The sequence below is a fragment of the Halichondria panicea genome, chromosome 8 (genome assembly GCF_963675165.1).
Source record: "Halichondria panicea chromosome 8, odHalPani1.1, whole genome shotgun sequence".
Taxonomy (NCBI): Eukaryota; Metazoa; Porifera; class Demospongiae; order Suberitida; family Halichondriidae; genus Halichondria; species Halichondria panicea.
The window spans coordinates 123,625-150,000 of record NC_087384.1 but is presented as its reverse complement, the minus strand read 5'-3'; the positions used below and the strand labels follow the sequence as shown (position 1 = coordinate 150,000).

General features: G+C 42.5%; 7 protein-coding genes across 12 annotated transcripts in view; 3 read left to right on the top strand and 4 right to left on the bottom strand.

Annotated features, from left to right (window-relative positions):
• The window catches only part of LOC135339299 (uncharacterized), a 2,138-nt gene extending 1,176 nt beyond the window's left edge, over nucleotides 1-962 (top strand). The window contains exon 4 of the mRNA XM_064535375.1: nucleotides 1-962. This exon is cut by the window's left edge and continues 302 nt beyond it. Coding sequence (XP_064391445.1) covers nucleotides 1-840 — 840 coding nt within the window. The 3' untranslated portion in view covers nucleotides 841-962.
• A 1,077-nt stretch (nucleotides 963-2,039) lies between these two features.
• Nucleotides 2,040-5,045, bottom strand: LOC135339305 (uncharacterized). 2 transcript variants are annotated; one of them, XM_064535381.1, is made up of 7 exons: nucleotides 4,888-5,045; nucleotides 4,616-4,675; nucleotides 3,624-4,045; nucleotides 3,240-3,423; nucleotides 2,851-2,904; nucleotides 2,468-2,696; nucleotides 2,040-2,186 (listed from the first exon to the last, which is right to left on the bottom strand). In XM_064535381.1, the coding sequence occupies exons 1-7, from the start codon at nucleotides 4,958-4,960 to the stop codon at nucleotides 2,129-2,131; spliced, it is 1,080 nt and encodes a 359-aa protein (XP_064391451.1). In that variant the 5' UTR covers nucleotides 4,961-5,045; the 3' UTR covers nucleotides 2,040-2,128. The 2 variants fall into 2 exon arrangements, with proteins under 2 accessions (XP_064391451.1, XP_064391452.1); XM_064535382.1 differs by having other exon boundaries at nucleotides 4,894-5,045.
• On the bottom strand, nucleotides 5,034-11,299 carry LOC135339284 (uncharacterized). Its single transcript, XM_064535354.1, has 20 exons — nucleotides 11,163-11,299; nucleotides 11,072-11,101; nucleotides 10,217-10,278; nucleotides 9,987-10,155; nucleotides 9,725-9,858; nucleotides 9,113-9,182; nucleotides 8,986-9,057; nucleotides 8,824-8,921; nucleotides 8,703-8,746; nucleotides 8,561-8,651; nucleotides 8,294-8,471; nucleotides 7,461-7,663; nucleotides 7,273-7,317; nucleotides 7,022-7,216; nucleotides 6,890-6,969; nucleotides 6,614-6,753; nucleotides 6,417-6,494; nucleotides 6,276-6,363; nucleotides 5,997-6,151; nucleotides 5,034-5,373 (listed from the first exon to the last, which is right to left on the bottom strand). Exons 1-20 carry the CDS (start codon nucleotides 11,283-11,285, stop codon nucleotides 5,143-5,145), a joined length of 2,286 nt encoding a protein of 761 aa, XP_064391424.1. The 5' UTR covers nucleotides 11,286-11,299; the 3' UTR covers nucleotides 5,034-5,142.
• Nucleotides 11,300-11,314: 15 nt separating this feature from the next.
• Nucleotides 11,315-15,544, top strand: LOC135339294 (RNA N6-adenosine-methyltransferase mettl16-like). Of its 2 annotated transcripts, none has more exons than XM_064535369.1 (9): nucleotides 11,315-11,471; nucleotides 11,557-12,117; nucleotides 12,393-12,533; nucleotides 13,246-13,504; nucleotides 13,812-13,881; nucleotides 14,138-14,227; nucleotides 14,546-14,695; nucleotides 14,813-14,948; nucleotides 15,083-15,544. In XM_064535369.1, the coding sequence occupies exons 2-9, from the start codon at nucleotides 11,559-11,561 to the stop codon at nucleotides 15,442-15,444; spliced, it is 1,767 nt and encodes a 588-aa protein (XP_064391439.1). In that variant the 5' UTR covers nucleotides 11,315-11,471; nucleotides 11,557-11,558; the 3' UTR covers nucleotides 15,445-15,544. The 2 variants fall into 2 exon arrangements, with proteins under 2 accessions (XP_064391439.1, XP_064391438.1); XM_064535368.1 differs by having other exon boundaries at nucleotides 11,553-12,117.
• A 1,028-nt stretch (nucleotides 15,545-16,572) lies between these two features.
• LOC135339291 (uncharacterized) lies at nucleotides 16,573-18,813 on the bottom strand. Its single transcript, XM_064535363.1, has one exon. The coding sequence runs from the start codon at nucleotides 18,545-18,547 to the stop codon at nucleotides 16,763-16,765; it is 1,785 nt and encodes a 594-aa protein (XP_064391433.1). The 5' UTR covers nucleotides 18,548-18,813; the 3' UTR covers nucleotides 16,573-16,762.
• Nucleotides 18,814-19,191: 378 nt separating this feature from the next.
• On the bottom strand, nucleotides 19,192-24,808 carry LOC135339292 (anaphase-promoting complex subunit 7-like). 4 transcript variants are annotated; one of them, XM_064535364.1, is made up of 21 exons: nucleotides 24,648-24,808; nucleotides 24,460-24,582; nucleotides 24,353-24,409; nucleotides 24,140-24,226; nucleotides 23,889-23,971; nucleotides 23,653-23,688; nucleotides 23,459-23,587; nucleotides 23,323-23,375; nucleotides 23,061-23,158; nucleotides 22,563-22,655; nucleotides 22,295-22,489; nucleotides 22,114-22,159; nucleotides 21,788-21,880; nucleotides 21,527-21,624; nucleotides 21,434-21,472; nucleotides 21,204-21,316; nucleotides 20,644-20,760; nucleotides 20,484-20,586; nucleotides 19,797-19,853; nucleotides 19,529-19,585; nucleotides 19,192-19,376 (listed from the first exon to the last, which is right to left on the bottom strand). In XM_064535364.1, the coding sequence occupies exons 1-20, from the start codon at nucleotides 24,777-24,779 to the stop codon at nucleotides 19,571-19,573; spliced, it is 1,767 nt and encodes a 588-aa protein (XP_064391434.1). In that variant the 5' UTR covers nucleotides 24,780-24,808; the 3' UTR covers nucleotides 19,192-19,376; nucleotides 19,529-19,570. The 4 variants fall into 4 exon arrangements, with proteins under 4 accessions (XP_064391434.1, XP_064391436.1, XP_064391435.1 ...); XM_064535366.1 differs by having other exon boundaries at nucleotides 23,061-23,095; XM_064535365.1 differs by lacking the exon at nucleotides 19,529-19,585.
• An 18-nt stretch (nucleotides 24,809-24,826) lies between these two features.
• LOC135339301 (tRNA-splicing endonuclease subunit Sen2-like) lies at nucleotides 24,827-26,173 on the top strand. Its single transcript, XM_064535378.1, has one exon. It carries the CDS (start codon nucleotides 24,860-24,862, stop codon nucleotides 26,075-26,077), a length of 1,218 nt encoding a protein of 405 aa, XP_064391448.1. The 5' UTR covers nucleotides 24,827-24,859; the 3' UTR covers nucleotides 26,078-26,173.
• Nucleotides 26,174-26,376: the final 203 nt, after the last annotated feature.

The following is a 26,376-nucleotide window of genomic DNA, read 5'->3' as shown; positions in this document are numbered from 1 at the left end:
CAGGGCAGCGAAGAAACGGATGTAATCTCAGACACTGATGAGGCACAAAGAACCCAGTATCACCAGTTGAGAGGACTAAGACTCACTCCAAACCCACCACCAATGGGCATTTCACGAAGACCACCAGCCACGACACAACGAAGGAATTTCCGACGAACTAACTCCTCCCCTGCGCCTTTTGAAGTCTCTAGCATGACGAGTATTGAGAGCTCTGGCACTACACGTGCTCTGCCAACTCCACCCATATCCCCAAAGCCGCTATCTTATTCCTCGTCACCACCTGACCAGTTGAGACGAGCTAGCAAGCCTCTCAGGAGACAGCAACAAGGTCGCTCAGCTACTTCACTGAGTGGGCACTCTAAACAATCCGTGAAAACACTGTATAGGAGTGACAATACACCTCTGGATCCTTTTAGGAGGCAAGCTAGTGAAATAGTTCGCTCAGAGATCAGCGATATCATTGAATCCAGTAAGAGGCAAGACCATGTGAGTGTAAAGCAACCACCTCCTGTCCTCCCGCCTATTGAATTGAATGAACAAATAGACTCGGTGTCCAGCCAAGCGATTGCTCTCTCTAGCTCAGACCTTCAGTCTACACCACCTACAACCACTCGCAAACAGCATCGACATTTCATCCTGTCCAAGGCCCAGGGTCTGAGTAGTGCTCCTGTGCGGCCAATGAGAGTGCTGTGTTATAACCAAGCTCGACTGGACACGGCAATAGAGGTAGCAAAGGAGGAGAAGGTGATCCCAGACGGAGTGGAGGGTGTGCTGTTGGTGAATAAGACCAAGGACAATAAATGGACTGAACTACACCACCACCAGGGTACTGATCGTTAGCTATACCAACAGTGCATTATGTGAGTTTGTTAGTTTTCTGAATTGCTTATAATTGCTTTAATTGATACATGTACACATGTACATTAAGTTCTAAGCAGCATGAGTCCGTCCATAACAATAGTTCAGTATGTTACCACGCACACACGTACATTTAGTTCATTTGGTTATTGCTGAAACATAAGGTTTCACTTTACTCTCTTCAAAGCCGAGCTCCTTAAACACTTTTAGCATGCCTGCAATTGCTATCTCATCTTTATCTTCAGAGGGAGCAAGGGTGTAGAAGATGCGTCCAGCAAAAATAGCACAGTTAGTATCATTGCCACCAAGCTTAGGCGCGTCTGGCAAGTCCTTCATAGACTCACTCAATCGTGTCGCCCAATGCTTATCGAATGGTTTGTTAATTTCCTTTCGAAGCAATTCAACCAGCTGGCAACAAGGTGTGGAGGACACAAAACCAGGTGACATTGCTCGTGTGTAGTAGTCAGCATTCTTGATAAGAGTAGCCATCTCATTAAATGCAGAATCTCTGGTTGAGCACATACACACCAAAAGCTTTGTACCGAGATCGAGACCTGATTCACTCTTCACAAACATAGCATGAGCTAAGAGGTGGCCTCCCTTATATGGAGTAGTACTGCCATTCATAGTCACCTCAAAGTCATTCTCAATCACAAGTCCACTGTGAAGAAGATTGTATTTTGAGACGTGCACAGCAGCAAAGAAAACTGTCGAGCATTTGCTTACTTTGAATCGCACTAAACCAGCTGACTCATCATTCAACTTCAAAGAGTACACTCGGTTGTCATCATCAACTTCAAAATCTTCCGGCTTTGAGCAGACGAATACAAGCTGTTTGCCTGAATGAGTATCATCCACTTTATGTTTCTCATCATTAGTGACTTCAAGAGTTGATTGTAGAGCTGATTGTAGCTCAGTAGTTGAAAATGACATTATTATTGCTTCAGCACAAAGAACCAACGCATAGAACGTTGTTACAATACTCACTATAAGTTATGCTATAGCTATCATCAGTCGTGTGCTTGTGTATTAGACTAAGTGACATTGTACACACGACTGTATGTATGTATAGGATGTATTGTACTATAGAAAAGTCCCAGGGAAAGTCCAACTCTAGTTAAACAATACACAGCTGGTGTGCCATGCTAATTTCAAACTACGTATGAGATTTAGACACGAAACACGTTGAACATAATAATATCCACTATGTATACAAAACACACACACCAATGCATGTACTTCAGATGAGAGCTAGGATGTAATGAACGTCTCAAGTTTGTTGTATAGTCTCTGGCAATTTCTTGTATTTGTAGTACCTCCTCATCCGACTGTAATAAACAAATGAACATGAGCTCCAGTCTACACGCACACACCCACCCACACACACACACACACACACACACGCACCCACATTCAAACTGGGTAGGTGAAGTCTTTTGAAGCGTTTATTCACTATAATTATAGCAAACAGCAAACATACACAGCACACAGTACATGTACTAGGTAGAAGAAGGCTATTAAGCAAATCAAGTGCCCAATGATGCATATCATAATTAACCTAAACCTGGAGAAGCACCAGTATACATCATTATTGTATGGCAATACTTACTCTTTGTTTCTCTGACAGCAACAAGCACATGCCGTAGTAATGGCTGCCGTTGCCACTAGCAACACGGCCAGGGACACTAGTGAGGGAACCACGATCTTGAGAGTGTTTCGTCTCTTTGTGTAGAAGTCAAACTCTTCATCCTCAATGTCCGCAGTGTCGTTAAGATCCATCTCGTTAGTGGGTGTGATCAATGTGGTTGTGAGGGGGCGGTTATTGTTATCCATGGGTACTGTATGGGAGAGAGTGGTGAAACATGGCGGAGACTGCAATATTAACAATAACAGCTAAGTATACTGAACTATAATTATTTACCACACATGGTCTCGGGAATTATGATTCTCTAAAAGTCCCGATATTATATAATTACTTTAATGGTTCAATACCTGTGGTCATTGCTAAGCTTCCTGTTGTCGTGGAAACCTCTGTAAATGTGGAACCTGAGTGGAAGATAGATAATGTCATGGCTCAGTTAAATGTGAGGCATTCTTAACTATAACACCACCATCATTATTATTAGTGGAGGCCTCCCCCACACACACTCCCTCTAAACTAATGGATGGTTTTAATGGACAGTCCATCAGAAAGCCAACTAACAAAAAAACCCAAAAAGACTTATAATTTTAATTGACAAGTAAGTACATACTTCCATTGATCTATATATACCACATGCACTGTATGTCCAGTACAATGCTATGCACACAGTCAGGAGAATAGATTCCACACTTATTAGCTAGTTTAACTACCAGCACTTACTCCACTCAACAACGCATACCTTTGTTGACCCGCACCAGTACAGTGGTTCTGCTTGATTGGCCGCTAGTGTCCGTCACTGTCAGGCTGAACTGATAGTTGCCAGGAAGCAGGTTTCCAGCGTGAAGGATTGCCTGGTCAGCATTCTCGAGGAGGGGTTGTACAAAGTGCTCACTCAGCAATTTCCATGAGTAGGCGGCTATGCCCTGTCAAGAATGAGGTATGTACTAATTACATGTGCACTGTTTATACAAAAAGTAAAGCTTTAGTTATCGCTGTAACAAAAGTAAACAGTGTCTATAGAGTGAGAGAGTATACATTGACGTACATGTGTGTGTGTGCGTTTACAGTTTAGAAACAGCTGCACAACAGTTGTGTTCAGTTGCCTCGCTATTGTATACCTCACCTTATCGTCTTTGCTATGGTTACCAAATATGTTCACTTCGTTTGTTGGCAAGGTAATAACAATCTCATCAGTGAGTGTGGCTGCAATCGGAGGGGAATCCCCCAAGACGTCTTCTTTTCCTTTGCTGCCATCCGAGGAGAAACGACTCATCAAATCCAATGCATTCTCTAGCTCATTTGCTGACGGTGTCGAATGCTTCAAGGCAACGTACACAGAGGAAGACCCTTTTCTAATACTGATGGGAACTGATTTAGGTTCACAATTGCTGATCTTATCACTGTCGCAGGCCACGGCAATGCAGGTGGTATCAATGATCCAGAGGTACTGACATGCCTCAGGGCCGAGGGAACAGCATTTGGCCAGACACCTGTCTGCACTCAGTTGATCACCCAGTATCTGTATATGCGGTGTATCAGCGCCTCCTATGATGAGGGGGTTGATATGGGAGCAGGTCATTTGTGGTGTAAGCATACTGATGAGTTAGGACTAGCCATTTCCTTATTGAAATAGAGAATTGGATGTGAAACAGTTGCTACATGGAAAAGCTAATCAGACACGTATAATATAAACACCAATATGGCCCTTGTGGCTGGTTGGGTGTACTATAGTGCACAAGCGGTGGAAACTTGTGCTAATGAAACAAATGGCCCTTACAGACTAAGGTGGGGAGTGAGATGCCTCCAAGGACTGTTATATTGTGTTCCAGAGAACTGTTACCAAAGGCTCTAAACTCTAACTTTTCCCTATTTCATAGAAACATTCCTAGCTACACCTGGTCGCTTTCCTAACCCAGTAATTCAAGGAAGACATGGATATGAGAGCAGTGAGGTATGGCTTTCAAAATAGCTTCTCAGAATATGCATAGTACCAACAGCACAGGTCTTGATGCATTACGATAATATAAAAGTTCATTTTCCAGGTAGAATAGAGCCATACAATGACAACACACTGAACCGCAACACCGAGTGGTGACTAGCTATAGGGACACGTACCTGCTGGTAGAGACGATGTGTAGAGCTTTTCAACCTGACAAGTGTTCTCGCTAAAAGCATCTTCGTTCAGAGTGGGCGGTGTGTGATGTGTGTGTGTGTACGTGTGTGCGGTGATGGTACTGCTTCTATAACTAGATTACTATGCTAAACACAAATTCATAGTAGCACTAGCTACATGTACACACACTAGATTCATGAGGTACTTAACTTACACATCAACTAGACACAACAAGGTGGGAACTATATCTAGCTAGCTATAGTCAACCACTCACCTGTACCTATGGTCCTAGTACCCAGAACCAGGGCTGCTACCAATACTGGAAACACGGCTACTCTAACCTTCATTATTATTATTCTCTCATGACTGCGTCTCAGAAATTAATCAAAGATAGGTACCTTTGTACCTAACACACATTGATTGCTTCTCAATGTTTATATCCGGTGAAAAATAACCACAAAAATGCAATTAGCAAGTAAATAATTATGAGGAGTGCTGTGCAATGTATAAAATAAGGTGTAATAGTATGCTACAGTTCACTATTATAATAAGTGCCTCTGCTATCATGAGAGCTGCTGCTGGCTGTGTGCGGGTCCATGTGATAGTGCTCTGTGTGTGGGTCCATGTGATAGTGGTCGCAGGCACTAGAAGGCGGGGCTGGAGTGTAACGAGGGGATTGGTGGGTGTGGTCATGTAGCCACTGGGGGCTGCTCTGACTGTATTGCTGACTCAGCTCAAACAGGTTGAGGGTGTTGAGTTGCTGTAGAGAATGAAACGGCAGATGAATGTACTCAAATAAAATATCCAGCGTTTTTTTAAACAGCCATAAATAATTATAACATGACTTTTTGAAAGCTTAAAATCAACACATTAAGCAGAACATCTCCACTGTACAACAGCTACAGTGGATTGTAGTGCACTTGCAACAGAGAATTGCAAACAGCAAACCCACAATTTAATTCTAGCACATATCTGAGAAGAAAAAAAGACAGAACCTAATCTACCAAAAAGGGTAAGTTGGGTCGTCGCCTGGTTTCTGTGAAACGAAACGAAGTTTCACAGAAACCGGGCGACGCCCCAACTTGATTATGTACTTGACAGGAGTATGATGCATTCAAAAGTTTGGGAAATTACTTATTGATTTGTAAAGAAATGAAGAAATGTCCCCTAAGAGGAAATCGAACCCACGCCTTATCTATCATATGATCTACGAAGCCACCACCCTAACCACTAAACCATACTCCTCATTATACAGATACAGGTTTAGGGTTTTAGGCTATTATCTACATGTAATAAATATTATTGTGGTTTTGCTGTTAGGCAATTCTCTGTTGCAAGTGCACTATACTGAATCAAATTAGCAACAATTGAAGCCAGTCTTACATTTGAGCTGAGAGGGGGTAGAGCGAACACTGCTGGTGGTTGAGTGACTCTAGCCTCGGAGGAGCCAGGGGGATGGAAGTAGCGATGAGCACGTGGAGTAAACACCAGGTTCTTAGTGCAACGTGTCGGCATGAAGAGAGCAGGTAAAGACACATCTGCATGTACAATAACCAGGGGTATAATCAGATGCAGCTATCTACATATTATAATTATATATGTACAGCGCTCCTGCAGTGCATAACACCTAGAGCTACATGTAGCACGCATTACTTAACATACCTTCTGTGATTGTGTCAATGTCTGTTCTTGTGATCCCTGGGGCCAGTTTGTGTTGAGTAGCCAGCTGCTTCTCACACGCCACACTCACCTAGACAGAGAGAGGTTAGTACTGACACAGCTATAGTCTCTGAGCTATCTCACCTCTCGTTTGATTCTATCCGTTAGCTCTTCTTGTTTCCTCAAACTCTCTTCAGCAAACATCTCCATTCTCTCAAAGAACTGATGAGAATGAGACAGATATAATCACACAATTACTATATAAGAGCCTTCGATGCATGCAAAGCTTAATTGCAACATAAACATTGCCAACAACAAAAGCTTGCTCTAGTTAGCCTCACATCTTGGGGTAGGCCTTCCCCCCAGTTAGGAAGTCCGTGAGTGATCTTGGAATTCAGCTTCTTCTTTCGTGCAATGAGACTGCGTATATCAGAGGCACTCCTTCCTTTTCCACCCCTCCTCTGCTCCGCCTCAACTAAAGCTGTACAATGCACACACACACACATGCACACACAAGAACAGTTAGTGTACAACTCCAATGCTACAGAAACTTTACTGTCGCAATGCATAACTATAAGCCTATTGGATTTCCATGTAGAGAACATTAAGTCAGTCACCTTGCTCAAGCTGTTCAATTTCCTTTGCTTTATCAGCTCTAACTCGACTTAGTGTGCCTGTCAAAGAGTTCAACTTTTTCCTGTGCAAACATGCAATTAATAAATGCTTAAAAAATCTCAATAATAACTTACCCGAATTCTTCTTGCAATTTACAGATCTCTTGTGCATGTTGCAGTGAGAGAGCGGCCAATTCTTGTTGGGATACTACCTCCTCTGCCTTCTCTTCCATCTCTGGCTCCTCTGATGGAGGCTCCTCGAAACAGATCATGGAGACAGCTCTAGACTGAGTGTCAGGCACAAGACGGTAGCCAAGATGCTCCACTAGTCTGCACAGGTAAGTATCAATGATGCTCTGATTCTGTAGCTAGCTCTGTCAACTCACACATCCCAGGGAAGGGTCTCAGTTCCACTGTGCATTGTTTTATGTCTAAAGAAAGATCACACAAAACCTCTTAAATCTACACCAGAATTAGTACAAAGTATATGCTGCTATTGCACATGTACATATTTACACATTTTCAACTGCTGCCTGGGCTCCTAGTTAATATAAAGCTGCTCTGTATAGCGTACCTCTGCACTTTGACCCTGTGACAGATCATTGGTATCAGTGGAAGTGACGGTTCATCTTCTTCTTCATCAGTTGTTTGCTGAGTTTGCATCTTCAAGAGATACTCTTGTGGAAATCCCTTCACCTTTGAGTCAATCTCCTCCCAGTTGAGCTCCGTCCTCTCCTCAGCTGTGTCCTGTGGTGGTACAATCACTGTGGACTCCTCCTGTGCCATGTGTGCAATAGTGAATGGTTAGTACTGCACACATTATCATTCTTCATAGCTGCATAATGGCCGCTTGAAAATGTGTCATTTCAAGCGGCATGGCTTTTCTCAGAGAATAGAACTTTCTCTATATCTAGGCTATCAGTGATTTAAATTATAAAGGGCTACAAAATGCATTTATAATTACGCTGGTACTCTATCAAAACTCAAGTTATGACGACTCAAAGTTAGTAATAATAAATTCCTACGAGTTGGTTGGTAAGTACGATTAAAGACTTAGACAGTGTACTGTACTGATGCGAGTAGCATACAACACATACACCAGCTAGTGTGCTAGCTCACACGCACAGTAGCATACAACACATACACCAGCTAGTGTGCTAGCTCACACGCACAGTAGCATACAACACATACACCAGCTAGTGTGCTAGCTCACACGCACAGTAGCATACAACACATACACCAGCTAGTGTGCTAGCTCACACGCACAGTAGCATACAACACATACACCAGCTAGTGTGCTAGCTCACACGCACAGTAGCATACAACACATACACCAGCTGGTGTGCTAGCTCACACGCACAGTAGCATACAACACATACACCAGCTAGTGTGCTAGCTCTCACGCACAGTTATATGCAGCTCCTTCAATACAATGGAGAGATAGGCGGCCATGTCCTGAGCAATGGTCCCAGGGTAGACAGTCAGTGTGACCTTAGAGACATCAATGGCGTCCAAGGGCTCTTGCCTCTCAGGGGGCAGAGTGCGAGCAGCGTCATCACTCAACTTGAAGTGGAAGCTCTGATGCCTGGCAGGACATAACACAATCATGATGGACTAGCTAGATAATGCTAGAACACGAATTAACAAAAATTTGTATTGGTATGGCTGACATACGTAAGCACGCTGCCAGGATCTGTCCTTCCAGGGTAGACATCGGTAGTGTAGTACTCCTGTCCATAGGCTAGAGTACAGCACACATCCTTCCCTATATAGAAAATACCTAAAAATGGACGCAAGGATATTTATACATATGTACCTTTTAATAATCCATTTGGCCTGTACAGCTGAACAAGCAAGTACCTGCAGGTAGTCAGACAAGTAATATCATGTACAGATATATGTGCATACGTAGTTGAGATTAAGTGTGCAGGACTTACTGGTCATAGTCTGGGTCCTTGGTACATGCTGCTGACTCGGCAGTCTCTATCGGAGGAGGAGGTGGGGTGGGTGTGGCTTGTACCTGCTCCACTTCATGCTGTATCAATATGCATTTACACGTAGGTCAAAACACTGCACATATGTAGGTAGTTACTGTGTACCATGCTGGAGCTCTCTCTGTCAGTGTCATCATCCGATTCACTCAGTTCAGTCTCGCTCTTCTCTACAGTGCTCTGTGGGGGGTTGGTGCGCATGATGGGGGGTCATCATGTCACTGATTTCAGTTACCAAGTATTTCTTCTGGTTATCATCTTTGTCAGAATCATCACCGGAAGAGTCAGAGAGATACGGATTAAACCTGCAGTGTGTGAACACAGGCTAGCTGGTAATCAGTATAACCAGTGTGTGAACACAGGCTAGCTGGTAATCAGTATAGCCAGTGTGTGAACACAGGCTAGCTGGTATCAGTATAACCAGTGTGCGAACACAGGCTAGCTGGTAATCAGTATAACCAGTGTGTGAACACAGGCTAGCTGGTATCAGTATAACCAGTGTGTGAACACAGGCTAGCTGGTAATCAGTATAACCAGTGTGCGAACACAGGCTAGCTGGTAATCAGTATAACCAGTGTGTGAACACAGGCTAGCTGGTAATCAGTATAACCAGTGTGCGAACACAGGCTAGCTGGTAATCAGTATAACCAGTGTGTGAACACAGGCTAGCTGGTATCAGTATAACCAGTGTGTGAACACAGGCTAGCTGGTAATCAGTATAACCAGTGTGCGAACACAGGCTAGCTGGTAATCAGTATAACTAATTAAGGCAGTTTTGGAGGAGAGGCTACCAGATCCCCAAGAAGTAATGTTTTGTGGCTGGTTACAACGTTGCAAGTGCACATACCCATCTTGTTGCATCTTCCTCTTGAGAGGTTCTATCCTGAACTTCCATCGTCTGCCGTGGCTCTCAGACTCCATGGTCTTAACAAACAGTCTCTCCCAGTTACCCAACCTCCTTTCCTTCTTTATCCTCTCCTCCTGAGCATAAATTCAGACTTATAAACATTTTTTCTATTATACATCAACACCCCCACACCACATTCACAGTTACGCCAATGTACCTTACACTAAATGTACATACGTATGATCACTGATTCAATACGTACCCCGGCTGACATCAATTCAATCCTCTTGAGTGCAATGCTCAGCTTGGTCCTCATACTGTCATAGTCCGAGCGAATGCCCTTCAAACTGTCGGCCCTCTCCTCCCAAGGAGTGGAGTGTTGTCTCACCATCCTAGTCAACTCATTCACTGGTAAACTGAACTCAGAGTAACTATATAATATACACAGTGAGTGGAATAGAGGATCAGAGATGGAGGTGATATGAAACGTACCTTCTGAAGAGTTTTGAAGAGAGTAAGGTCAAGTTTGCAAGTAGTTTAGGAGGCAGTGCATGCTAAAGAGAAAGCAAATTAGCTAGCTGCACTGACCTATCCCGAACCATTGATTAAACGGGGGGAGGGGTTGTAGTTGAACATCTTTCAACAGCCATAACTTTAGTACCGTTGATCCAATGTAAAAAATGTTATGATTTTCTGAAAGCTTAGAAAGAGATCTTTCAAATGATGTGTTTCAATCCAAAATTTCGTTGGGGCCCTAATTTATCATTTTTCGGCCTTGGACCATGGGCTATATAATCCATGGTATCGCCAAATTGGCAAATACTTCAAATATGATTTTTGATGACACCATTTGAACTATTTTTTTCTAAGCTTTCAGAAAATTCCCAAACATTTGACATTGGATCCACAGAATTCAAGTTATGGCAGCCGAAAGAATCCCCAAACTATTGAATGAACAGAGTGTAGTTGAATATCTTTCAACAGCCTTAACTTGAGTATCATTGATCCAATGTCAAAAATGTTAGGATTTTCTGAAAGCTTAGAAAGAGACCTTTCAAATGATGTGTTGCAATCCAAAATTTTTTCGGGGCCCTAATTTGTCATTTTTCGGCCTTGGACCATGGGCTATAATCCATGGTATCGGCAAATTGACAAATATTTTTATCTCTCAAATATGATTTTTGATGACACCATTTGAAAGGTATTTTTCTAAGCTTTCAGAAAATCATAAAAAAATTTGACATTGGATCCACAGAATTCAAGTTATGGCAGCTGAAAGAGTCCGAGTAAATAGATATAACTATGTCTATTAATAACTTAACTATAGACACACATTAACCACCTTACCTTTAATAGCTCGTCTTTGAAATCAAAGAACTGGATTGTATGGAAGGGAAGTATCACAAACATAGCTACAACCTGAACACTGAGGTAGTACCTGCTCTAGTGTGCCGTTGTGTGTGAGCATTGAGGTGTGCACATTCTCGCAGAGGACCTCGAACATGTTAGGCTGGTCGCCATTGACATCACTGTCAGCTGCACCGCTAGCGCTGGAGGGCATTGTGAAGCAGAGGATCCCACTGGATCTTGGAGCAGGCTTCTTTGCACCTTGGCTTCACTACTATACTAGCCCCACCCCCTTGTTTGCACACTAACAGGGAATTCCCCCAGCTCCATGTGGGCCCCAGTGTAGCAAGAGTTTCTTCACCTTCAAGGCACAGCACAGCCAACAGAGAGTAATATTCAGGTAAGTAGGTTGTCTGTAGCAACGTTGATGTTGTCCCAAAACCTATAACCCATAAATATCACTACCATATTTTTTATTCAGGCAGCTATGCATCCAAGAAATCGTTACAACACGAAACCAGATTTTGGAGAGCTTGCTGAATTCCGTCCCTCCCTTAAACCCTACCTAATCCACAAGTCCAAGTCCACTCACACGGCTGATGACCCCGCCCCCTCGTTAAAGGGAATTCCCCCAGGGAAATCCCCCACTGAGAAGAGATTCCCATACACGCTTGATTTCAGTGACCCAGCGTCCCTCCGAGAGCTGACATGTGCCGTCCTGGCCAGGGACTTCAGTCTGGATGTGGATATTCCACTTGACAAATTAATACCAGCTGTTCCTCAGCGGCTTAACTATATTCATTGGGTGGAGGATCTGTTGGGACTGTGTGGGGGCGTGGAGACAAGTGGTGTGGGCGTGAAGATGAGCTGTGAGAGTGTGGAGACAAGTGGTGTGGGCGTGGAGATGAGCTGTGAGAGTGTGGAGACAAATGGTGTGGGCGTGGAGATGAGCTGTGAGAGTGTGGAGACAATTGGTGTGGGCGTGGAGATGAGCTGTGAGGGTGTGGAGACGTCCTCCACTACTGATGTGATTGGAATTGACATTGGTAAGTGGCAAATTAGCACATCATGCAACAGATGAAGTCATATCTCTTTGTACACAAACAAAGTTGTTTGTTTATTTTGACATCTGTTTACAAAGATGTTTACAAAGTAGCCTCGATCCCCCCCCCACTCACTTTGTGCCATTCAACATTGTGAAGACTGTCATCACGCAGATAATTAAAGTCCTTGTGGCACCACATTTAACATAAGACATATTTTAGTAGAGCCATGTGGTACTAATCAACTCTCATATTATTCATGTACTTGTGTCTTGTAGGGACAGGTGCCTCGTGTATCTACCCCCTCCTGGGTACGAGGCTGAATGGGTGGAGCTTCCTGGCTACTGATATTGATCAAGACTCAGTGGCTATAGCTACAGAGAATGTGGCTAGAAATGGGCTCACACATAAAGTCAAAGGTGGGTCGCTTGTCATTGCAACAACTGAAGCCTTCGTCTAATGTACTAGTGCATCCTGTTTGTAATTCCATGATAAAAATGTTATTTTATGTCCAATTTAATAGGTACACACCTTAATCTATATTGTAGACTGCCTGTCTTAGTCCTTCCAATTATTGGATCTGTTATAACTATGGCCGTCCTGTTTCCTCCTCTGATCTATACCTGAAACCCCATGCCTTCACAGTCTCCATGCTGGTAGCCAGTCATAGGCCTGTGGTATGCATGTGTTATCATAGATGAATTGGTTCTTATTGCAGTCATACGATCATCATCAATGCTTAATCTGATAAAGCCGACAACATACACGCACTCATTGAAGGTGTGTGTGTGTCAGTGTGTGTTGTCTATGGCCTCCACTAAGAGATGGGCATTCTTACCATAGCTATGAGCGTACACAACAACACGCTGGACCACCTGCCTATATTCGGGCGTAGAGTATCCAGTATCCTTGGTACTTACGTTATAGTCATTGTGATGAGCTTTGTAAGGCTGCTATTGATCGAGTTTTTCATAAAACCATGTGTACTAGCTATTCTGGTACAATGATCACTCTAAAACAGCTTCGAAAATTATATGTTCATGTAATACTTGTTATAGCACAGTAGAGTGACCCCCAGTGGTGAAGGTGACCCCTGTGCAGTGACCCCCTGTCTTGCTTTCTTACCCCCAGTGGTGGCGGTGACCCCTGAGGTTGTGCTAATGGAGGCAATGGACCCAGCTGTGTCTCAGTACACCTTCTGTATGTGCAACCCTCCCTTCTTCAAGGACACAGAGGAGCGTTTAGTGGGTGTGGCCACTCATAGTGGGCGTAGACCCCCTGCAGAGACGTTCAGCCGTGCTTCTCCAGGGGAGGCCATCACACAGGGAGGTGAGGTGGCATTCACTCGGAGGATCATACAAGACAGTCTGCAACTCAAAAACAGGGTAAGGTGAGTCATGTGAAGTTTGGGTACTTTTTCTTACCAATTCCAATGTTTGACTTCGCCTCATTACTAGACTATTGCTATATACTGTCATTCTGACAACCCAGCTTTGAGACTTAATAAAATTAAGATGCTGTTCGTATCATGTTACATGATCTAACAAAAAGAGAAGCTTGAACTACTAGCAGCACAGCATGCATGTACATGTATTGATTGGTATCTGTTTGGGTGTAAAGTGCATACAAGGGTCAGTATAACACGAGTTCCTTTGCAGTGTGTAATTGGGTCTGCTTGTGTTTGTCGGCTTCTGTAGGTGGTATACAACCATGTTGGGGAAGAAGAGCAGCTTGAAACCATTACTGGCACAACTCAAACAGAACAGCGTGAGTGAGATATGGTTCCAGTAGATCATCCATTCTTCTGTAATCCATCACATGTCTTGATCATCGACTAATGAACTGCAGCGTAGCACTGTAACTGTATCTCTGTGGCACTTGTATGCTCTCCTAGATTCCTCTACAATGTTGTCCAATTATCGCTCAAGACAACAACAAATGTTAGAAATTGCAGACTTTGAGTTTCAGTAATTGATGTTAATTAGCTGTGTATTTGTTCACAAGCGTTTACTTGTACGCACAGGTTCCCGTGGTAACCAGCACAGAGTTCGTACAGGGTAGGACATGGCGGTGGGGACTGGGCTGGTCCTTTGATTCATCACTCAAGGAAAAGGTCTACACAGAATGTCCATGTGTATACTGATAGTTACCGTGGAAACAGGAGCAATCCTCTTATGAAATTTGTAGAATGCTTCATATACCATCAGAGGAGGTACGACAGGTGCGGTGCAGCTCAGGCAATTAACAATAATTATCTGCCCACGCACCGCCCACATCGTACGTTTGCTGAGAGTAATCAGAGGCTAATTGCTTGAGCTGCACCGCGCCTGTCGGACCTCCTCTGATATACCATATTATAGTGTTGTACTATAATTATTATAGTACTTTTATATTATGGACAATGTCTGATTAATTGAGCTTATGTTGTTAGGTGGCTGCCCTCAACACTAGCAACAGAAAGAGAAGGGAGAAGCCATTGTGTTTACGACAACCTCTCTATGGGTTGTTCACATCCAAATCTCGTGGAGAGAGAACACAGCTGATCAGGGAGTGGCTAGTGAAGCAAATGAAAGAGCTGGCAGTAAGTTCATTAAACGAAGCTAACAGAAATTACTATTAAATGTTAGCTTATATCGTACTAGTAGTTACAATGTATGACAGGAAGCGTCCACAATATTATGTCATTACTTCTCTTCAGATGAAGGTTACCGAGGAGGCAGGGTTAGACTCGACTGTACGACTGCGTTGTCATGGTATCAAGAACACTTGGTCTCATCAACGGAAAAGAAGGAGACTAATTGAGTGTCTGGACAGACAGAGGAAGGAAGACAAAGGCATGTGCTTAGCGAGTAAAATCGTGCTCTGGCTAGTGATGTTAATTTATTAGATCCTGTACTGTACATAGATTGCTGAGGATACAAATTAATGTTGCTAGCTACAATGGGATCATTGATTTTTACTCACACAGAAGCTGTGATAATTTCTTCTGCTGATGGTGGCACAAATGAGGAGGCTCCTATAATCAATGAAAATATTCGAGACTCCGAACATAAAGCTCTGTATGAATTGGAAGCTCTGTCTACTCCATGTCATGTGCGATTCATCTGCTCTCTCGTTTCCGGCCATGAAATGGAACACTCCCCAAAGAAGAAGAGAAAACTGAGCCCAAATAAAGCCCATAAGATTGTCCCTGGTGGGAAGGCTGCTTCGTTTGACGTTGAGGACAAAGGACTGTGTGTCGAGCTGGAGTGGGTGGAGGGAGAGAACAAAGACACGCTGCATCAGATATTACAATACTTGAACAATAAACTTAGCCAACAACATTTTTAGACAATCTTTTGTGGATTAATGGTAAGCATGCAATTTCATCGTGTGTAATGAATTTGTGGGTATAATTATTTTGTACACAAAATTAATAGTGAACTGTAAATGGGCTAAAAAATGGCAAAAATAGTTTAATTGACTGTCTACATGCATGGTTGATTGTGTGTACAAGTTAGTATGTACGTACTTATAATTCATATGATACATCAAACATTGAGTTCTCTGTGCTTGTTCTGTCTCTCTGTACTTCTGGCAAATCATCAAATTTTAGCCTTTGAAGATCTTCTTCCTCTTCACACAAATTCTCGTGACTATTCTTGAAGAGGGCGAGGTATGCATTAGGCACACCCCCTCTTGTGGCGTACGTGCTGTGTCTATACTTCACCCTACTACCATTAGTCCTTTCGTTAGGCACTATTTTCATCGTGTAACTGGATGTGTGTACTTCAGTGCTTGGTTTGTTTTTAGTGTCTTGAGCAGAATCAGCATCGATTAGTTTAAGCCTTGCATCCGCTCTTGATGCTTCCTGAACAGAAGGGGGTGTGTATGTGATTGAGGTGTCCGTATCCTCTAGGAGAGGTTCACTCAGCTTCCGACTAAATTTCTTCTCTTCCAACGGTTGTAGCTGCTCTGGGTTGTGATCAAACGACATTGATCGCACGGCTCTGCGCCTGGCTTTGAGCTCACTAGATGTTTTGGGTGCAGATTTTGCAGCCTCAGTTCTCTTTGCTATGCTGAGCAGCTCTATCTCCTTCTTCTGCTTACGTCGAAACATAGTTCATGCAGTCAATTCCTTCTCTGCTTGTTTACAAACAAATGGTCTATAGCAGATACTCATCCAAGGTGATACGATCTCTGTGCTATTCGATGTTTGACTGTTGGTATTATAGTAATTAGCCTGGATGCATCTAATAGTAACAATTTGCCTCCAATGGAATCTTAAATATCTTACGTAGAGTGCAGTAGTTTGATTTGAGCTAGAGAATTCATTCATATAGTTGAATGCCTTTACTGGGTATGGTGACTCGTGTTGTTTATCACTGTTGAAAGAATTACACACTAACAACTGGTCATTCCTTTAACATGTGTACGTGTTTTGTCATGGAAACAGCATGCATATATGAATGAAGCATTTCATTATTAACTGCAATCCTTCACTGCATTGGGTTCTGTATTGTGTATGTTAAAAATAATAACAAGTGTATATACATTACTCGCAGTAATGTTGGAAATGAACAAAATTAATACGTGGAATAGATGGTTTGATTATGAAAATGAAACGAATAGATGGTTTGATTATGAACTGGAGCTAAACAAACATAAATCAAGCGGGAGGGTGAATACATTCAGTTATAGTTTTAATTGTCTCCGTGGCAACTTGATAATATTGCGGCCACACTCTCTCCACTGAGCTCATTATCGTACAGTTGCCCTCCAGAACAGACTTTATTTGTGTCCTTCTTTCTCTATCAATAATGCCTAGACTCTGACAAATTGTATCGCATTTGTCAGCCTTGGCTGCTGCGGTTTGTCTTACTTGCTGTAGATGCATCTGTACTGTTGGGTATGCTTTAGTGATTTGCTGAGCACACTGCATAACTTGATTAGCCACTCGCAGTGATTCTACAAACTCTGTAGGGACAGACCCATCAGCATAGCCTGAGGCTGTGGCCGTGTCTAGATCCAGCTGTATCCTGCAGAAGCCTGCTATGGAATTGCCCAGTTTTAGTCGTTGGTTTTCGTTTAGTAGGCTTTTAATGTACGCAAAGCAAGTGCTTATATCTGGGAGACGGACCATGCCCTTGCAGCAATTACTCCTCAGGCTATCAACAGCTGATTGATAGTCGAAATACAATCCGCCAACTTGTCTGAGTGTTGCATTAGCGTCTTCATACAATGGTTCGTCCAGGGCGTGTATGCCTAGAGGCACAATATACAAATGTATTCGTCCTATTTCCGAAGATCTCTCAGTTAGCATTCGAGTATCAACGTTCATAACCTCATTAAATGGTCCGGTCACCTTTGCCTTTTCAAGAAGTTTTGATCGGTCTGCTTGTAATTTCATTATCTTCTTGTCCAGGTCAGTAATTTTACGAGCAAGCTTCATTGGCATGGCAATCTCCATGCATGATCGACTCGAGTTCTCACTTGAGACTGGAATGTTCTCTGTGCTTGATGCAGAGCTTGTGAATAAAAATCTCTGAGAGTCTTGTGCTGACATTACGGAAGGTGATTCGCTAGCTGAATCTGCATTGTTGTTGGCATGGATTCGATATGGTCCAGGATCGGAGCGAACAGAGGGAGTTACATTACTGAATGGGTCGGATTTGGTTGAGGAGCAGAGGCTAGTAATTGAAGGATGTCGGCTGAGACTGACGGAGGAAAGGGGGGTGGAGTAGTCAGGAAAGATGGGGGAACTCACTCTCTTGGATAATGACTTCAGAGAGGCTGTCGAAACAACACCCCGGTGACGTCTAGAGGATTTTAGTGTGTCTGATTTAACCCTGATATCAATTGGGCTGTGGGGATTGCTTCTGCTGGAGCCTCGATGAGGTAAAAAAAGGGTGGAGCTCGAGTAAGCAGATTCTTTAGTTCGTGGAGGCTCTTCTTCTAAGCGTGGTAGACGTACTGGTTGAGGACCAAGATCTGCACCCATTGGATCGTTTAGGAGCATGTCAAGGCTGTCTAGGTCCACTGATTGACTGTCATAACTTGTGGCAGCACTTACTGCAGGGCTAGCCACTTGAGGGGAGTGTATGTAGTCATTGTAGCCTTGAGTTGTTGGTTGTTGATTCATGTAACTGTATGGGGATTGGCAATTGGTCTCCATTGCATATTGTTCTGTTTGGCAATAGTACTCAGGGTGCTGCATAGCTGTTGGTGCAGGTGGAGGGTTGGGACTAGGTGTTGCAGACATCTCCATTGAGTTTGCAGTTCCAGTTGTAGAGAAACCACTGACACTGTGCATGCTTCCACCATACAGTTCCACATCTTCAGTTGTGCATGTAGGCATCTGTTGTTGGCCGTATCCATAGCTCTGCGAGTAGCTATCATTCAATGGTGTGAACTGTAGCAAAGTTACTTCTCCTCCTCCGAGGTCGAATTCCATACTGCGCAGCTAAAACCGCACTACAAACCGCAACTCTTTGATCTATGCTGCCTCTTGCACAATGTATCTAACTGCTCTAAATTGAGCTAATTTATAGCTAGCTTATTGAAACTGCAGGACTGGTATAGAAAGCATCAATGAATAGACTATAGGCTTGAAAGTGCCTGAAACTAAACAAGCATAGTGTGACTGCTTCAGCTAGATTTATGAACTTTATAAGGTTGCTAGATCATAATATTATCATGTAAGCTAGCTTGGACATAGGTCTGCATAGATAGGAATGTGCTGAAAAAGTAGCACAAGGAAGCAACCGCATATAAACAAAGGCTTCAAATTATGCAATAACCCTAGAAATGAGAATATTTTCCCATACATGCATGTACTAGACTAATGTCAGCCTAATGACGTAGGTCATGCAGGCAGGGAGCAAATTGAAGTCTGAAAGGAAAAGGGGTTGTATTGTGATATCACATTCGTGCATATTTCTGGAACTACGTACGCAATGGAAACACGTAACAGCTTAAAATAGTTACAGGTTATTTATTCTGTGCATATACAGTATAATACTTTGTACAATGGGAAACCAACAAGGAAATCCTGTACACTCTTAGCGTTGTCTTGATAACATGCACAATTCACAGATGTTCATATCAGAATTAATTATACAGCTCAAACAGCAGATACACAAAACTCAGAATTGATTGACATGATTGTAGAAATAGGCATACTGGCATACTGAAATAGAGAGTATTATTTGGTGTGTTCAGATAATTATACAGTTAGTTTAGTTTCCAGTTCTATTGCCAGGAGGTCCAGTTCGTTAAATCCACTGCAAAAATGATAGAACACGCATGAAATCATGTGATCAAAATCACACAAGCAAGTATTGCATGCATCAGTTACACAGCTTGTACGGTGATACATGTGTGTGTGGGAAAATCACCTGTTGTACGGTGATACATGTGTGTGTGGGAAAATCACCTGATTGAAGCTCAAAGAGACAACAATTAAATTGCTAATTGCCTAGTATCCAAGCATCTGCACGTTTGAAAACACCTTATTAGTGCAATACCGTATTGTGTAAGCACTCGTCAGAACAACACTGACGTCAAAACTAAAAGGCATTATAGAAAATTTCATTGCCATAAAAAAATGCATAATTACTGTTTTAAAAATGTTCTATAAGGTTTAATGGCTGCTTAGCCCTTTACACAGTGTCCACACACACTAAGCTAGGCTGCAATGTTACCTCTTGGTCGTAGTGTTCCCCAGACAGGTCTGGTATGCTCTCATCACTCCCCCCACCCTGTGCAGTAGAGCATGCAGTGGGTCACACATGTACACATATATAACACACACACAGGACATACACAATAATTATAGTGTTAGCAATTGGATCCCAGACAAGTACATAGTATCACAACGTCACCTCAGGGCCACAGTTATATTCCTATTTCTGATATACAGCTCAAGCGCCAGTGGATAAAATATGCTAGGGTTTACTAAATATCAGCGCATGTTTCCTTTCACATTGTGCTTCCGAGAACTGGCACACTAAACGTACACAGGCAGTACTTAATATAACAAACACCCGGTAAATGTATATACAACATAAATTCCAATATAATAATGGAGAATCACTTGACCCTCTCTCCTTATTGGAAGATTGCAAGACCGTACAGTAAGAAATAGCTCCCATATTATATTTCATATATTAATTAGATTGGCCAGTTTTATTACAAACAAATAAGCATCTGAATACATGGTACTGTTTGATGTTGTATACAGCAGTCAAATAAACACTTACCAACTATTTAATAATCCATATTTTAAAACCATTAGGACAAATGCCTACATGAGGTATACAATGTATGGGTCTATACTACGACTAAATATTCCATACAGTGTTCAATAGTATAGTCTCACTTATACTCACATATTCTCCATCGTCACTGAAGTTGGAAAATGCTGGATGCCCTGAAACCAGTTGGTTTGTTGTATCAAGATTCTTTCGAGCTCTCTTGTGGTCTTTCTCCAGTCTAAGGATAAAGAAATAAAATAAAGCTGAAGCCAATATAGTTTTCAGTGTAACGAACCCTAAAGCCAGTCTGAACTGCTCCTCTGCCTCAGGCAGTCTGCTCAGTTTGACCAGACAGTCCCCTAGCTCACAGTGGAGGTTGGCACTTGTCCGCACCTCCAGCTGACTCGTTAAACTGTAGGGGGGGATAATGTACGTGGGACATGTGTAGGCACTGGATGTGTACACATTCAATTTGTGGCCGTTTATCCTCAGTTGATTGTATGGGGAATTAAAACCATGCAGGTGTTAAATAAAACAAAATAAAGTATCTTTGAAGGGCCATAACTTTAGTTCTGTTCGTCCAATAATGTTAATTTTACGATTTTTTGGAAGCTTACAATGAGCTCGCGTCTTAAAATCAAAGTCTATTTTGTGGTTGACAAATATCGTGGGCTAATAATAGCCCATGATCTTTTTCTGAAAAAGGGAAATTATGGCCGTTCCAAATTTGAGAATACATCTGAATGGGCTATTTCTAAGCTTTCAGAAAATCAGAAAATCATTAAATTTGGATCACCAGAGCTCAGTATTGGATCACCAGAGCTCAGTATACAATTGCACATCATACCCACGCACGTTTCTATAGCCTTCGCGATGTTCTTCTCTGAAATATAGAGTTTTGCTAACTCAACAACTGCCTTCTCAAAGTGTCCCTCTGACTCGATGGAGCGCTCCAGAGCTAGTCGAGCCTGCACAGATATGAATATGTAAGATGTCACAGTCATAATAGAAGTTTCTTAGAACTTGCATCTATCTATACTCGGGTTATGGCACACTTCCCCATGCAATAGTCTCTACAACAGTACCTTGGTTTTATTCTGCTTTGATAGCGCTAGTCCCTCCAGCTGTAAAGATGTGAAACATATTATTTTGATAGTATGTGTATTGTACGCACGTACGTAGTATTGTCGAGATAGTGGTAGCTTCTTAGCCAACGTCCTGATGAGAGTGAGCGCCACTCTTTCCTGTGACTGGTCCCTATACATCTCTATCACACCTGCACAGGAATCAGGCCATAGATACAGTGAGGCTAGAGTAGCCCTCCCCAGCTAGCTACATGCAAGTGGTGGAGTACTTATAAGCCATTAATTGGTCATACGTGTAGACGTCATTATATGCCTCAGGACGTAGTCATTACATACGTTGTAGTCTGTGCTTACTTTCGAATGCTTCAAAAAAGGTTGGGTCAAGGTGAATAGTTTTCTTGAAATGCATAAGCCATCCTGACTCGCGTTTGGCCTTCAGTATAAAGCCTGAGGGGATACACACGAGGAGAGATTACTTATCTATAATAGCATCACCTCTTTTCCTAAAACAAAAGTATCTTCTAAGCCGATAATTTTATACTCTTATATTTGAAAGAAGAACTAGGTGTGTATAACATACTGACAAACACTTCTCTGCTTCTAACAAGACGGTATGATATAATGATTACAGCATCAATGGTGGGAACACCTTTATGAGCTGTGCAGTCATGGAAACTGACCTTGTAGAAAGGTCATCTCAGCATTCCTGGGTTCAATCGAGTTAGCCTGTGGGAATTAAGCCATACAACATCAACACATAACATGACTAACACTTACTACCCTGAGGCTGAACATTTCATCAAATTTAGTATCGTATTACGTGAATCAGCAATAATATTATATTCTTTGTACGTGCTTAACCTTGTGCAGGAAGACACGGTTCCTTGTGTTGAAGGGTTCCTCTTTGGTTGCTTCCCAGGCCTTGGCAACCCAGGGCTGGTGATGATCGGGGCTGGCGTATAGTAGGCGAGGGGTTAACTTAAGCAAGGAGGCGTGGTTAAGCAATCTGGAGTATGTGTCCATGTGTGTGAGAGTGTACGGGTCGTGGGCGTGAGCCTGTGTGTGTGTGTGTGTGTGAGTGTGAGGGGTGGGTGTTGTACAATATTTAATAATCATAATCTTCACTAACAGAAGCAAACAGATCCTTGGCAGTGTCCGTGCGTCCCAGCTTGGTCAGACACCACGCAAGCTGACAATTCATCTCAGCACTTGCTAAAAAACCCTGCAAAAAGTCAGAGAGCATTTACATGAAACATGTTATACGTATGAACATTATAGACATGCAAGTATGTGCAGTAGTTGCAGTGATCATCTAACACTGACCATATGAATACGTGACTGAAGATAAATTGTTTCTAAATTAGATCTATAAAATATGCAGCAAATTATAATTATAGCGCACTTTATCAATCATGATGAAGCTCGAGCAATACATGAAATACGAACCAGATAACATGACAATTCGTAAACAATAAATTAAAGAAAATAGCATTTTGTGAAACTACAAACGTTATATTGCAAGCCATCTAAACGTCACCATGGGAACACCCCAACACATGTCACCATGGGAACACCCCAACACATGTGTAAGGGTATTACTAGTCAGCTGTGTATTGACAAATCTCACTTGTTGTGCAATAAAGTTCATCTTGGAAACTGCACCTGATAATGATTGTGTGTGGGAATGAGGGCAGCCATGGAAACACCTAGTATTGTCTAGGTAAGCTGAAAGTCATCACACAGACAGAACACAGTTTAATATTGTTGGTTTCTATGGTAATTGGGGTTTCAGACATTCAGTGACTAGACAATGACATAATTATTATGTGCTTTCACTAATAATACATGTCATACTGTATGAGTGATGAAGCTACCCTGGACACACACACCACTGTATTCATGTCTGGCGATGTAAGCTTGCACCTCCAGCCACGAGTAAAGCCTGCAAGACAATATGGCATATCACTTAGAGATCATTGCAATCGAGGGCGGCCTATAACGGAGGATGGGCATGCTTGTACTCACCATGTACCAGGTGTGAGTATACCACCCTCCTCCTCACAGTGTAGGGAGCGAGATATGAACACCACCTCTGATAGAGCCACACCCAGACTCAATAAACCAATAGCTGCCTCCAACGCCAGCGGAGACATGCTATGTATGTACATATACCCATAGCAACTGTGACTAAATATCCATATATCAGGTGACCCCCATACCTGAGAGCCTGCTTGTAGCAAATCTTTGCTTCACGGCTGCAGTGAGAGAAAAATATAAATTGATCCAAATGCATGTAGACTCAGGTGTCGTACATGTACATGTAGGGATAGGTGTCGTACATGTAGACTCAGGTGTCGTACATGTACATGTAGGGATAGGTGACTTGTGCATTATTTGACAAGGGTAATTCTTATCTTGGTGATGTCTAGTAGAGTTGTGGGATGTTGAAAATCACCTTTCATTTTTGAAGTGGTGGTAGAGTTTCCCCAGACCCAGTGCTACCTTGGAGTCCCTTTGCTTCAAGGGAATACTGGTCAGCTGTGTCAAGAGAAGGACAACCACAGTGTAGACTAACATTTGGTAGGTATACGTGGCTCGAGTTTAGGAAACCAGCTCACTAACTACCAAATAAAGCATCTTTATGTATTCCTGGTACTTACTGTCCAATGTATAAATGCCTGCCATTATCACTCGCCCCTCCCTCACCATATCTAGTGCTTCCTGTTTCTCCTTGAGTTTCATGTGGCACTGGTACATTCTCCACCTGACCTCACACACACTAGGAGGAGCACACTGCAAGGCAGTTCACAATACATTGTATGATTGTACTACCATACATGTACAAGACTTTCAAAGGGCAATACCGTTCTTGTAAGCAATCAATAGTTTGCATAATACCCTCAGCATCTACCTACATACCTCAGTTGTGTTATCTTGCCCTGTCTGTGCCACCTGCAAAGCTTCCTTGTAGAAATGCTGCACAAGAAAAATAAATATTAAATTTGAGTAAAATGTATAGAACTGACAAGAGCTCTTCTGAACTGGAGGTCAGAGTACAAGGAGTCGGCATAGGATAGCAGGACTTTGGAGAATTGGTTTCCATGGCTACATAGCTCAAGCGGCCGAGAGTTTGCAATCAGGAGATCTCCCTGTAAGCAGCGATTTAATATAAAATCGTGAAGAAGTAATCATACACAAACGCACAGTCCCTCACCAACATCCTGACACTCCCACACTGTCCCTCTTGCTCCAGAGAGAAGAAATGACGCAGCACATTCCCCACAAGGTCCTCTGATTTACCTGCCATCTTCAATCTCACACATGTAGACTGTAGTGCAAATGTCATTTGGATGATACCTTACCAGATGAGTTATTTGCATGCATTTTACTATTATTTTATTGTAACGATTCATACCAATCATACCCATGTGGCACTACAAGCATCAGTTCAAGTCCTTCTCCCTTCCCCTGATGGCTGAACAAGCTAAGAAGACAGAAGTATCATCTCCTGCAAGCTCTCTAAAGTTTCAGCAGAAGGCAGGAGCTCATAAATTCAGCGAGCATCAAACGTTCTTGTCTGAAGAAGCCACTGACCTCAGTATTTCCAAGTGCACTGGTGTACTGCAAGGAGAGGGAGTGATGGTAACCTCAAGACCTGACATTGTGTCCCTCATTAAGCTGGGTAGCTATGGTAAAGGAGTGTTCTCTCGAAGTGTGCCTTGTCATGGTCTAATGCCCTCGTTTTCACTACCTCCAAAACGAGAGCGAACAACAAAAGTCGATCCTTCTTCAGCTGATGCAAGTCGAGGATTGTCAAGAAGTGAACAGGAGATGGTTAGGAAGATTTCTAAATGTGTGGATTGCAAAGAAAAAAGAGTTGCTCTGCACGAAAAGTGGAAGAAAGAGTCTAACATATTATCAGCTGTGGACTCTGCATCAAGTAGTACCATGTCTGTTGACGTTGAGAGTGGCTCAGCTGAAGAGAAAACATCAGGTCAAGAGAAAACTTCTGAAGTTGCCAATCCAAGCTTTACTGAACACAAAAAACAATTACAAGAAAAGTGGGAGCATCTTGAAACAACTGACCAGTACAAAATGGACGAGTACCTACAGCTCAGCAGTGAAGAAGCACTGTACCTCTCCCACGAGTTGAACTTACTCAACATTATTACTGACAATACGGGGAACATGATGAGTCCAATTGAACTATGGGAGAAATTCTACAAAATAAAGAAATTCCTTGGAAAATATGCTGCCTATCGCTACTACCGCCAGAAGGGCTGGGTCCCCAAGTCTGGAATCAAGTATGGTGTGGACTTTGTCCTGTACAAGCACGGGCCTGTTGAGTACCATTCCAAATATGGCATAATTGTGAGACTGCTGACAGAGACTGAAGCAAAGAGACCACCTCCTTGTTATGCTAGCAGCTCTCAAGATTCCTCTACGGATGTTCTAACTTGGCGAGATGTGGTAGCATTCGATCGCGTCTGCTCGTCAGTGACTAAAGATCTCATTCTGTGTCATGTGATAATGGACGACAGTTTAGAAGGTCAAGAACTAGAGAAACTGTTTCCAGAATGTTTAGAAAAGCTCAAGATTGTCGAAGTGCTAGTAAAACGTTGGGATCCTGACAAGAACAGATAAACATAATTACAATGTGTTTGTATGTTCCACATGTACATGTTGTCGTATGTATAATAATCTAATAATTATATTGTATTATTATATTGTTAATTTTTACTGGAAGTCTATAGGAAGAAGCCGTTGCAGCGGTTACTATAGTGAAAGTATTGCTATTAATGAAATTAGGGTATAAATATATTATATAAGAAAGAAATAATGATTAAACACACAGTGCAATATTATTTATGATGATTTATTTATTGATTGCATGGTGACTGCATGAGACAGCACTTGATGAACACACAAGTACACACACCTAG